At 62.6% G+C, this 12708-nt stretch overlaps 1 protein-coding gene across 1 annotated transcript in view; it reads left to right on the top strand.

The window, feature by feature from the left end:
• Nucleotides 1–30: 30 nt before the first annotated feature.
• The window catches only part of MED24 (mediator complex subunit 24), a 17477-nt gene continuing 4799 nt past the window's right edge, over nt 31–12708 (top strand). The window contains exons 1-16 of the mRNA XM_027702413.1: nt 31–86; nt 309–445; nt 2755–2837; nt 3350–3388; nt 4727–4800; nt 5848–6071; nt 6596–6707; nt 7205–7355; nt 7564–7677; nt 8419–8466; nt 8644–8726; nt 9057–9143; nt 9430–9541; nt 10059–10201; nt 10875–10912; nt 11550–11632. Of these exons, the coding sequence (XP_027558214.1) occupies nt 316–445; nt 2755–2837; nt 3350–3388; nt 4727–4800; nt 5848–6071; nt 6596–6707; nt 7205–7355; nt 7564–7677; nt 8419–8466; nt 8644–8726; nt 9057–9143; nt 9430–9541; nt 10059–10201; nt 10875–10912; nt 11550–11632 (1521 nt within the window). The 5' untranslated portion in view covers nt 31–86; nt 309–315. The remainder of the gene's footprint in view (nt 87–308; nt 446–2754; nt 2838–3349; nt 3389–4726; nt 4801–5847; nt 6072–6595; nt 6708–7204; nt 7356–7563; nt 7678–8418; nt 8467–8643; nt 8727–9056; nt 9144–9429; nt 9542–10058; nt 10202–10874; nt 10913–11549; nt 11633–12708) is intronic.

Below are 12708 nucleotides of genomic sequence, written 5' to 3'. Positions count from 1 at the left end.
CGCCCAATCAGCGCGCGGCTTGTTGGCAGGTGCCGCCATGGCGGTGCCCAGGCGCTAAGGGAGGCGCTCGGCGGCGCCGGGACACGGTGAGGGCCGGGAGGGGAGCGGCGGGACCCGTGGGAACCGGGGCGGCTCCGAGCGCCCCCGAGCACCCCCCGGCCCTGGGGAGAGAGCGGGCTCCTCGACCGTGTCCCCCCCCGGAGCCGCTGGGCCGCGCTCCCCGCCGGGCCCCGCTGCCCCCCGGGCCCGCTCTGCCCTTCCCGGGGGGGGATTCAAGGCTCCGTCCCCCCTGAGCTCTCCGTCCGCAGGGTGACCATGAAGGTGGTGAACCTGAAGCAGGCCATCCTTCAGGCCTGGAAGGAGCGATGGAGCGACTACCAATGGGCCATAAACATGAAGCGGTTCTTCCCCCGCGGAGCCACCTGGGACATCCTCAACCTGGCAGGTCCGGGGGGGGCTGGGGGGGCTTTCCCCTCCTCGCTGGCCACACAGGGGTGTTCTGGGGGTGGGTTTTGGGGTGTCAACCCTCTGGGCTGCAGACAAGGGTATTTTGGAGGTCCCTGTTGCATTTTGGGTCCCTCCACCCCCTTCCCACACTACTTTTCACACCAAAATGCCCTTTCCCAACCCCTTTAACCCATTCCTGAGTGTTCCCCCAACCCTTTGGATCCATTTTGGGGCCATTCCCCGCTTTTTCCCCCTGTGAGGGTTCAGGAGTCCACACAGCTTGGCTTTTGAGACTGAGTTGTGCCAGGAGGGGATTAGATTGGATATTAGGGGAGATTTCTTCATGTAAAAGGTGGTCAGGCATTGGAACAGGCTGTGGTGGAGTCACCATCCCTGGAAGGGTTCAAAAACGTGTGGATGTGGCACTTGGGGGCACGGACTAGTGGTGACATGACAGTGCTGGGTTAAAGGTTGGACTCGGTGATGCTGGAGGTCTTTCCAGCCTTAACGATTCCCTGATTCCCTGGTTCTTTCCCTGCACAGGAGCCAGGTGCTGCTCCCGAGGCCGCTTCCCACCCTGGCTAGGGGGGGGTTCCTTTTCCCAGTCCAGTTCAAGGGCATTTCACGCAAATCCTGCCAAAGGCTGGGACCTTTGGTTTAAAGATTTGCCAGGCTCTCCTGCTAATTATAGAAATTTGGTGCTGGGATTTTCCCTGTGCAGCACGTCCCTGGATAAATAAACAGAGCCAGGGATCGCTGCTCTGGGGGGTTTAAAGTGAACCAGCCCCGCAAAGGCAGCAGATCTCATGCTTCCAAGGGGGGAATCTTTCCCCAGTGGATATTTTTCCCCTCTCTCCACCTTCCCAGTGGATTTTCCGTCAGTGTCTGGGTTTTGTCACACCCTGAGCTGCTCTGGCTGGGTTTGTCCCCTCTGATGTGGGGCTGGAGGGGCCGAGCAGGAGCTGTGGCTGTGGGGAGATGGATTTGCTTTGGATGGATTTGCTGGGTGTGGGGGTGGTTGGCTGGAGGGCCATTCCTGCTGCTGCCCAGCTGGTCCCTGGAGCTCCCTGGTGCCTGTTCCCACCCTGGTGGCACCGGCTCCTGCTCCGCTGGCAGCGAGGCCTGTGGGGTGCTTGGCGTGGGCTCATCTGTGTATCCCCAAAAACAGGGCCAGAGATGGTAATTCCCTGTCATTTCTGTAGGAACAGGTTTCTCCTGACCCACACTCAGCCAGGGGAAGGCTCAGCAGCCTGGGCTTTGTTGGGGGCAGCCCATAGGCCAGGAGGGGGAAGGAGCCATGTCCCCTTTTCCTTTTGGGAGCCCCAAAGGCAGGATGCCAACCCTGACTCCGAGCACACAGGGAGAGCCCATTCCCGAGGCCCCCATGGCTGGAACAGCAGCTCCCTTCCTCACCACAGCCCCTGGAGCTGTCCTTCCCTGAGCTCGTGCCTTTCAGCTTTGGAAGTACAAAGGAGGGAAAGCTGGCACGGGCTGCCGGGCTCACGGCGGGGCCGGCAGATCGCTGCCGACACGTCTGCAGCGGGGAGCAGCATGTGGCTGGCTCATGGTGGCACTCTGGGCTGGGCTGGGGAGGGGACGGCTGCCACCACCTTCTGTCCTCATCCCAGACGCTCTTGGCCCAGGTCTGAGCCTTGGAACGAGACCCAGGGAGTCTCCCACTCCCGCGCTCGGGATCCACCGGCGGCTCCTCCTCAGCTTTGGGGCGACAACTTCCCACCCGGCTGCTGCTCCCCCTTTTTACATCTGGGTGCTCTGACCTACTTGCAGCCCGAGCCACAGCCCGGGGCCTGCTCGGGGAGGTGCTTCCTGCGCTCTGCCATGGCTCAAATGGGCAATTAAAGGCTTGGCTGAGCAGATGGGACGGGCAGAGCCCCTCGGGCCACCGAGGGCCAGACGGGCAGGGCCGGGCCCAGCGCAGGGGACTGGCAGCCCCGAGCTCAGCCCCGGGTGCCCGCGCAAAAGCCACTCGGTGGAGGCTGCGGGGCAGGAGGCGGGAGGGAGGGGAATGTGTTTGGAGAGCAGCAGGCGCAGTTTTGGGGCCGGAGTGCCCGGGAGAGCTGAGTTAGCAGGAGGCTAAGCCTGAATTATTCACTGGCTTGTGCCATCGGGGATTAGAAAGTTGTGGGATTCAGTGAATTTTGGGGAAAAGCGGTGCGGAGTCGCTGTGGTTGGCACAGTTGGGCCTTGCCAGCTTCACTCTGGGGTGAGGGCAGAGCAGTGTGTCTGTGTGTACCCGTGTCCCCACGTGCTGACTTGGGACCCCCCGGCCCCTCTCTTTCCTTGCAGAGGCTCTCCTGGAACAGGCCATGATTGGGCCATCCCCAAACCCACTCATCTTGTCCTACCTGAAATATGCCATCAGCTCCCAGGTAAGGACCTGCTGGCACTACTGCGGGAGACCTCCCAGCCCCAGCGAGGTTAACAAAGAAACTGGGGTGCTGGTGGTGGGCAGACACCCCAAATTCCCCATCTGAGCCTGTCCTGGGCTGGGCAGACACCCCAAGTCCCCCACCTGAGCCTTTCCAGAGCTGGGGCGGGTGGTGGAGGGCTCAGAGCGTGCCCCAGGCAGGGATGTTTCCATAAATAGCCTCTACCACCGCCCGGGGTGGGAATTCTGCCCCCCGAGAGCCTCCGCGCTCGCCGTGAGCTCCGCGCTTCCACATCCCGGCGTTTAATATCGCCTAAAGTTTGTGTGAAACACATCAGCGATCACCTAAAAATGTCTGTTTGGATTTGTGCCGGGTCAGCGCCCCGGCCCCGGCCCCGTCTGCGGTGACAGGCAGCGGGGCCGTGCCCTGACCTTGCCGTTCCTCGGCAACGAGCGCGGCGCTGGCACGGCCCCCGTGTGACACCGCGCTTGTTTTGGCTTTGTGTGTTGTAGATGGTGTCCTATTCCACGGTGCTGACGGCCATCAGCAAGGTACGGCTGGGGCAGGTGCTCTCTACCCACAACCCACGAATCCCTTTCCCTCCCCACAACTCCCACCAAATATAGGTCAAGTGGGAGGCGACGTCCTGGGCTGAGTCAGCAGTGGGCAGCCGGCACGGATTAGCACCCGAGCCCTTCCTGTCCCTGCTGGGGATGGGCTGCTACGGGTCCTGCGGGGTTTTGGGGGTGTGAACGCCTCGTCCCTCTGCCCTGGGGGACCTGGCAGGCTCCTGCTCTGTGTGTAACCCCAGCCTGGCCACCGGAAACCACATCCCGCCGCAGCCGGCGGCTCTGGCAGCGCCGTGGGGAGCGGAGCCGGCCGTGGAGGAGCTGCCAGCGCCGGGGCCACGCGGCTGCGGCCACAGGCCACGCTCGGCTGTGGCTTCCCATGGGTGTTCAGTGTCCCCATGCTGCTTCCATGGGGATAAACCATGGCTGCCTCTGCTTGGTGTTGGGAAGCCCCTCGCAGGTTTTGTCAGCCTCCCCACTCCCTGCCTTGCCAGGGTCACCTCAGGCCCCCCACCCTCTACCTTGTCAGGGTCACTTCTGATCTGAAGGAAAAACAATCTGAGGGAGAATAATTTCTCTCCCCCCACTTTCTTGTTGTTATGGGGATGAGAGGAGAGCAGCGCTGGCAGCCAGGGTTGTTTTGGGGGGCCTCAGGCTGAGCTCGGAGCTGTACCATGAAGGCCTGGTGAGGTGGGGACCCCTCCAGCAGGCTCAGCACCGATCCGGTGGGATGGGTGCGCTCCCGGGGTGGGGTAGAGCCGAGCCCACCCACAGCTCTGCTCCGAAGGCTGCGGGCTCATCGCCGTTCCCCCGGTCCCGCATCGCTGCCCGTTTGGAGGGGCGGGCACAGCGCTGACCTTGAGAGCCGAGCCTTCCTCCTTCAGCTCAGCGTGGGCCCAGCGCAGAGCTGCGGGCAAGCTCCGGCCCGGCGGGGCTCCCCATCTGCTCCGGGAGGAGGGGGGGGACCGCGCTTCTGCCGCCCCCCGCCCCCCGGCCCCGCGGCCAGCCGGGCTGTTGGCGCTGCCAGGGCCTGGGGTGGGCAGGGGGCTGGCTCCCGGCCACCACCGCGGCGTCAGGGCAGCACAGCCCCGGCCCGAGGCTGCGGAGAAAGCCCGCCCCCGGCCCTGCCACCCTGGGAGGGCATGACCTGGCCGACAGACAACCCTGACCTACTTCTCATTCAAGTGGCTTCTGGGTGGCTGCCAGGGCGAGTGTCCTGCGGCCGCAGCGCCCGGCCCGGCCCTGGAGGGAGGGCTTGAGGAGGAGCTGCCAGAGCTGGGCAGCCCCCATCTGAAATCCCTTTGTGTTCCCCTGCTCTAGTTCGATGACTTCTCCCGAGATCTGTGTGTCCAGTCGCTGCTGGAGATCATGGACATGTTCTGTGACCGCCTCAGGTATGACGTGACTGTTCCAGTGCTGCCACCTCGATCCTGGCTGTGCCACAGGCAGCACTGGGAGCTGGTGGGGCCTGGCCGATCCCGGGATACTCACCCTGGCAGTTAAGGGCAAATTCCCCCTCCAACTCCCATTCCCAAATTGCTGCCAACATGGGGAGAGCAGAGGGAATCCAAACCCCACCAGCTTCATGGGAAGCTGCAGGAAGCCCCCGCCCCTACTCAGGGATAAACCTTGCTGTGGTATTCCTGCCCTGCTCAGGTAGGTGGGGTGGGTGTAAGCCCTGTGGCCCGAGGGTCTCTGTCCCCTTGGAGTGTTTCCTTTCCCTCTGCAGCTTCCCAGGCCCTGTCTGCATGTCCCTGTCTGGTCCTGCCTGCGCTGCCCCAGGCACTGCCTTGTTTTGCTTTATGCTCTTCCGCTGGTGTTGCAGGACCCAGGGGAGTCCAGACAATTCAGGCCACAAAAAACTTTTTTAGAAAGCTCAGAAATCTTCCTGTTAACCCCTGACAGCCTCTTCTGGGAGGCCAGAGGGACAGAGGGAGGAGGAAGGCTGGAGGTAGCAGCCCTTCAATGAAATGAAACGAAGCAGCAGCAATGAATATGCATCAGTGACAGATGTTGACAAGGAGCTGTCGCTGGCCAACTGCAGAGCCGGCCCTTAATCCGCTCCTGCCTGCTCTGATCCTCTGCTTAATTTGATCAAAACTTCTGGCCCCGATGATTTGTGCATCAGGAGGGGAAAGCGTTCACCTCTCGCAGAGCACTGATCGATGCTGAGCCTCTCTTAGCAAGATAATTTGATTAGAAGCTTGGAAAGTTTCCCTGTAGTGGAGTTGGCCAGCGAGGAGGCTGCACTGGGTGGGTGTGGGGGGGTGTTCTTCCCCCCAGCACGGCAGGAATGCTGGTGGGATGAGCAGGTTGGGATCTACAGCAAAGGAGCTGAGTGGGAGTGTGGGACCTGGGTTTGGGTTCCCCAACCTGCCCCATGCCTGTGCCTCAGTTTCCCAGCACACAGTGAGCACATTCCCGTTTTCCTCCCCTTCCAGCTGCCACGGGAAGGCTGAGGAGTGCATCAGCCTGTGCCGGGCGCTGCTGAGTGCCCTCACCTGGCTCCTGCGCTGCGCCGCCTTCTACGCCGACAAGGTGAAGGAGCCCCTGGAGCAGGCGGCGGCCGAGAACCAGCTGAAGATGTGCCTGGAGCGGCTGGAGAAGGTGCTCAGCAGCACCAAGAACCGCGCCCTGATCCACATCGCCAAGCTGGAGGAGACGTGTACGTCCCTACCCCTGCGGAGGTGGCACTGCCACCTCTCCCTTCCCCCTGCCCGGCTCCTGCCGCATTGTCCCTGCGGCTCCAAGCCTATCCATCTTCCAGCCCTGTTGCTGTAACCGTCTCTCCTCCCTGGCTCCGTGCCACCCTCTGCCCCCTCCCCTCCGTGCTGCCCTTGGAAGAGGAGCAGAATTAATGTGGAGGCTGCGTGAGCTGTTCCTGGGCGCGTGGCGAGCCCTGTGCTCTGCCAGCCTGGCACAGCCCCGCGCCTTCGGCTGTGCCCATGTCTTGCCAGGAGGCTGTGCCAGGCTGCTCCTGAGGCAGGAGCTGCTGGGGGCACACAGACCCTTGGTTTGGGCTCGCAGACCCTCGATTTGGGCACACAGACCGTCGGTTTGGGCTGGCAGCATCAGCAGGGACCCCCAGCCTCTTCAGCCCCTCTGTGCTGCCGTGGGCCTTGGAGCCAGCCTGCCCAGCTTTTCCATGTGTCCCTGTCCCTCTGCTGAATCCCTGTCCTCCCTCCCCAGCCTCCTGGAGCACTGTGGAGCAGTCCCTCGTCAAGCTGGGGGAGAACCTGAACAACCTCGGCACGTCCCCGCTGCGGAGCCAGGCTGACGACTGCGTGTCCCTCATCAAGAGGTGGCTGTGTGCTGCTGCTTCGTGGGCTTGGGGGGCAAAATGGGTCTGAGCCCCACTCTGGCTCCCCCAAACTCCTTGCTCTGAGGGCTGAGAGCCTCCTGACTCTCTCCATGCTGGCTCCCTGCTTCCCTGTCCCTTTCCAGCTTGGATCCCTGCTCTGGCAGCGGGCTGGGGCTGACCAGAGGAGAGGGGACAGGGCAAGTGGTGACCCAGGGGTTGCTCCTTTGGTGACCTGGGGCTCTTCACCATTCCTCAGCTGCTCTGGTCACACCAGAGCTGCCATTCCTGCTCCCTGTCACCCTGGAACTGCTCCCAGGTCCCAGGGTCTTGGCTGTGCCTTGGAGATCCCAGGCACAGGTGCTCCAGGCTGTCCTGCCCCAGGGAGACACAGGGCAGCAAAGGTCAGGGGCTTGGCCAGGGAATGAGAGTGGGACAGGAGGAGCAGGAATCTGTCCCTGCAGGGCCCCAGTGACCCTGAGCTGTCCCCTCCCACCCAGCATCCCCACCATGCTCTCGGTCCACTCGGAGCAGCTGAACAAGACCGGGTTCCCCACCGTGCACGCCGTGGTGCTGCTGGAGGGGACCATGAACCTCACAGGGGAGACTCAGCCGCTGGTGGAGCAGCTCATGATGGTGAAGAGGATGCAGGTACAGAAGTGACAGCGTGTTCTCCTGCTCAGGTGGCCTGGGGCCACGGCCAGGGCTCCGTGCTGTGCCTGCCTGTGCTGATCCTGCTCCAGGGGAGCAGCGGGAGCGCATCAACACCATCACAGGGGTTCAGGGTTTGGCTGAGGGGGGTGGGGGATGTGCTTTGCTGCCAACCCAGCACTGAGGGGTCTGTGTGTGTGCCCTGCAGCGCATCCCCTCCCCGCTCTTTGTGCTGGAGATCTGGAAGGCCTGTTTTGTGGGCCTCATTGAGTGCCCCGAGGGCACGGAGGAGCTCAAGTGGACAGCCTTCACCTTCCTGAAGGTAGGGCCCATCCCAGCCCTGCTCTGAGCCCTGTGCCTGCTGCTGCCCTTTCCCTGCACGCCTGGCTCCTGCTGAGCCCTGAGCTCTGCCAGAGCAATTAGTCCTCCCCCGCTGCAGAGTGCCCCTTGGGGTGCCCCCCACCCCGCAGTGTGCCCCTCAGAGTCCAACCCACCCCACCTGAGCCCACCCCTGCCCTCCTGCTACCTTCTGAACATTGGCTTTGCTGTCCAGGGGCCTCCTTTCAGCCCAGCCCCACTTTGTTTGGCAGAATGGGTTTTCCTGGGATGTTGTAGGAGAAATGAAAGTGAATAGGTTTAGATTAGATTTTGGGAAGAAGTTCTTCCCCATTACTGGGGTGAGGCCCTGGCACAGGTTGCCCAGAGAAGCTGTGGCTGCCCCATCCCTGGAAGTGTCCAAGGCCAGGTTGGATGGGGCTTGGAGCAACCTGGGCTAGTGGAAGGTGTCCATGCCTGTGGCAGGGGATATAATTTAAGGTCCCTTCCAACCTAAACCATTCCATGATTCTATGATAAATGTGCCTCTGGGTGGTGGTGGAAGACTCTGGAGGGGAACAGGGGGACCAGGGTCCCCTGGGTGCACAGACTGCTCCAGAAATGCTCCTGTCCCCGGGCTGGGAGAGCAGCTGTGTGCAGCTGTGTTGGTCTGGGCTGGTGCTGCTGGGGGGTCCCGGCTGTGAAGTTGGGTCTGCCCCAGTGTCACACCATGCCCTGTGTCTTTCAGATGCCCCAAGTCCTGGTTAAACTCAAGAAGTATCCCCAAGGGGACAAGGTGAGTCTGGAGGACCATGTGTGAGCTGTGTCACGGTGGGGCCGGTGCCTGGCCAGAGCTCTGTGGGGAAATGGTCCCTGTCCCAAGAACCTTCCCTAACGGAGCAGGCAGTGGGAGGGGGAGGTGGGGGTGTGTTAGGAGCACACCAGGCTGAGTGCTGGGCTTTGTGCTCGGCAGGATTTCACCGAGGATGTGAACTGTGCCTTCGAGTTCCTGCTCAAGCTGACCCCTCTGCTCGACAAAGCCGACCAGCGCTGCAAGTGAGTGCTCACCATGGCCAGGACTCACACATGGCCATGTTCCACAGCCACCCTGTCCTCGGTGCAGGGTCCTGGCAAGGCTGGTTTAGTTTCTGATCCAGTTCCTCCTTCCTGAAGACCTGACGCTGCCACATGAGCAAGGCAGCGAGTGTGTGACAGCTGAGGGTGGGTGATGCTGTGTGACACCCGGAGCTGCTCTGGGCCCTGCAGCATCCTCAGAAGGGTGGGAGCTGGCCCAGGAGGGCAGCTGGGGAGTCCCCCTGCCCTGTGGCACTGCCTGGGGTGACAGGAATGCTGTCCCTCAGGCTAGGGCTCTGCTCTCTCTTCCAGCTGCAACTGCATAAGCCTGCTCCTGCAGGAGTGCAGCAAGCAGGGGCTGCTCTCCGAGGCCAACAAGACCAACCTGATCGACAAACGGTACAGCCCTTCCAAAGTCTGGGTAACCCCCAAAAGTGGGGCTGGAGCACCTTGTTTTGGGGAGGCATGAGGGAGCAGCTGCTGTGTCTGTGGCTGGGGCACGGCGGCCTGGGGGGATGGGGCATTGCTTTGGGTGACAGGTTGGGTACAGGTAGAGTCTGTCCCCTCAGAGTGGCAGCTGGTGGTGGCCTGAGGCGGTGGCTTTCCCTTGAGGGTGCCAGTGGGTGGTAGGAGGAAGGCAGGGTGATGGATTCCTGCTCACTGGCCCTTCTTTGGGGTCCCCCAGGACAGCGGACAAGGAAAACTCTCCGTGCTTGAAATCTGCCGAGAATGCCAACATCCAGCCAAACCCAGGGCTCATCCTGAGGGCTGAGCCCACTGTCACCAACATCCTGAAGGTGAGTCCTGTCCTGCAGCCGTGCTGGGCAGGCTGAGCTTGGCCCCAGAGCCCCTTCCCAGCAGCACTAGTTTCACCAGGCAGCTGGGGTGGCTGGGAGGTGTCTGATCTCCCCCTGTGCTGTGGTGGTGGAGCAGAGGAATCACTCCCAGCTTTGCTGCTCTGCCGTGGATCCCAGGAGCTCCCCTCCTCCCTCCTGGGAGGCTGGAGGAGCTGTCAGGTGCCATGTCATCAGTGCCAGCAGCCTGAGCCCAGCCAGCTCTGCCCATCCCGCTCAGCCGCTCCCCACGTGCATCTCCCCCAGTCCCCGGGGACTCCCCATGTCCCTGTGTCACTCTGGTTGTTTTGCTGCTGCTCAATGACAGGGGATGTTTTTCTGCCAGTGCCAGGGGCAGGGAGGGCTCCATCCCACCTCTCCCAAACCCTGTGAGTCCCTGCTCCCCAAGCTGGAGTTTTACTGCTGCTCTGTAGCACATGTTCCCCGTGACTTCTCTTTCCTTTTACTTTTTTGGTTGTAGACCATGGATGCAGATCACTCCAAGTCCCCCGAGGGCTTGCTGGGGGTCCTGGGTCACATGCTGTCTGGGAAGAGCCTGGACTTGCTGCTGGCAGCAGCAGCAGCCACGGGCAAGCTGAAATCCTTTGCTCGGAAGTTCGTCAAGTGAGTGTCCACCTGGATGGCACCATCCCTGGTGCCCATGGGGGAATGGGGAGCCCCCCAAGCTGCCCCCCACACAGGGCTGGATGTGCCTCTGGCCCAGTGGAGCACTGGGAGGGCTGGGATCGTAGGGAGGCTGCATCCCACAGCACCCCATTTTGCCTCTGCGTGAACAGGGCAGAGGATCAGAGCCAGGTTGTTTTGGGGGTGTTCAGAGAACTGAAGGCCCTGGCAGAGCCCTGGATCCAGGGCTGTGTGTCCCTTCTGTCCCCAGACACCCGTGTCCTGGTTACAGCACACGTGGGGCTGTGTGATGGGCTCCCCTGAGGGCTCAGCCCACACCAGCCCCCGTGGGTGCACAGGGGAGCAGTTTGGGGGTCCGTGCTCTGAAACCCCCACACAGCCAGCAGGGCTGGCTCTGGGGAGGGCCCGTGGGTGTGGGGACGAGCAGCGTGGCCGGACCTGTTTGGCTGCAGGGAGTGGAGACAGGGAGGAGGTGGTTTGTCCCTGTGGTGCTGGAGGGTGTCTGTGGAGCTGGGCCCGGCTTCTCCTGCCCCTCTGTGCTGGGATGGGGTGCAGGGAGGGGTCTGCAGGCCGGGCAGCCCCTGCTTGTCTCAGGGGTAGGAATTGGCCTGTTGGAGTGATAACGCTTCGCTGCCACTCTCTGCCCCTGCAGGCTGAACGAATTCACCAAGCAAATCACCGGAGAAATCTGTAAGTGCGTGTGTGCCCGTGCATGGGGGGATCTGAGCTGGGCCCCCCCACACACTGCCACGTGCTGGGATGCTCTGGGGCCTGGCTGGATTAAACTGGGACTGGCTGTGGGGCCAGAGCGAACTGAGCTGTGCCAGGCCTGGCTGGGGGTGCCGTGGGGAGGGGGCACAGGGGCACGTGGCCGTGTGCCAGAGGGGCTCTGAGCTCCTGGGGACCCACTGCTCTCACGTGTGTGTCCATCCCGAATGTGGGTGTTCCCTGCTTGCAGGGGAAGGGCTCCCTCTCCCCAGCCGAGCCTGGGGGCCCCTTGGCTCCCTCCCTGGAAGGGGTGATGTGTCAGCACAGCCCAGATAAGGACTCTGACTCCATGTGTGTGTGATGAAACTTGTGGAGTGCTCTGACCTTCCATGGCGAGGGGGTGGCCCAGAGGAGGCCAGAGCTGCTTTGGGGTCTCGAGCAGAGGCAGACAGGGTGGGGGGAGGCACTTGGCACATCCCCTAATTCACACACAAGCACTGGGGGGGGTTACAAAAGCTGCCTGGGGGGAGCAGGTCCCGACCCCTGCACTCGCGGGGTCCTGCCTTCATCCTTGTGCTGAGGCTGGAGACCCCCAAGGCCTTTGTTTCTCCTCCCTCAGCCAAGAGCGGCTCAGTGCGAGCCCTGCTCTTCGACATCTCCTTCCTCATGCTGTGCCATGTGGCCCAGACCTACGGCTCAGAGGTAAGGATCCTCTGAGGAGCAGGATCCTGCAAGGGGATGGATGGGGCTGGATCCTCCGAGGGGATGGATGGGGCCGGGTGGGGCTGGATCCTCTGAGGCTCTCGCCAGCGCAGCCTCCTCGCTGCTGCAGCCTGCCAGCCTCCTCTAGTGGCCAGCCTGCTGCTGTCCCTGCTGTCCCTGCTTTCCCCACTGTCCCTGCAGCCACCACACTGCCTGGGGCACAGCACCCAGTGCCTGTCACCTGGAAATCTGTCCCCGGGGCTCCATGGCCTCTAAGTGGTGGAGGAGGACTGGCTGTCGCCTCCCTGAGGGCTTGGACTGTGCTCCATTAGTGGACAGTGGGATCGGTGCTTCCCTGGGCTGGCTCTGAGCTGACTGGGCTTTCCCCAGTGCTGCCCCTCCAGTTTGGCCCTGTTTGGCTGGGGAGGGGTCACACAGCCAGTCGATGTCAGCCCTCCCCCATCCGAGGAGGAACTCTCAGCCCCGCTCGGGAAACGGCACCTTGGTTGCATGAAAATTTTTCGAGTTTCAACATCTGTGTGTGTTGGGAGCAGAAACGATACTGAAACACTGGGAATGCGGAGAGGGGGAGAGAGGGGCCCTGCCCAGCCGGCCCTGGGGAGCGGGGAGGGGGCTCCTGGCGGGGGGGGACGTGCCCGGGGCTGTCCGATGAGGTCTCGTCCCCTGTCCCAGCCCTGTGACTTTCCTGCCCAGCTGCTGCTGAACAGATGTGCAAAACTTTTTTCGGACAAAAATAGCGTCCCCTGGGTGACACAGGCTGAGAGGAGGAAGTGACATGTGGGATTCCCAGCTCGTGGCCCCCACAAGACCCTCCCAGCTGGGCTGTGTGACCCCGGCACTGGGGACCCTGAGCACAGCTCACGGGGGTGGGGGACACGGGACCCTTTGGGGCAGGACACGGTGACCCCAGGGCTGGCCCTGGCCTGGCATCTCTCCTCCTCTGAGCTGGGCCTTGGTCTCTTGGGGAGCCCGCTGGTAATGGGAGAAACCGCAGCCCACAGACCGGAAACCAGTGCCTTACTGGGGGCTGACCAGTGCCTTACTGGGGGCTGACC

This window comes from Neopelma chrysocephalum, unplaced genomic scaffold (genome assembly GCF_003984885.1).
Source record: "Neopelma chrysocephalum unplaced genomic scaffold, ASM398488v2 Primary Assembly neopelma1_184, whole genome shotgun sequence".
Classification (NCBI taxonomy): Eukaryota; Metazoa; Chordata; class Aves; order Passeriformes; family Pipridae; genus Neopelma; species Neopelma chrysocephalum.
Note: the sequence above shows the minus strand (reverse complement) of the source record. Positions and strands in the feature narration are given on the sequence as shown.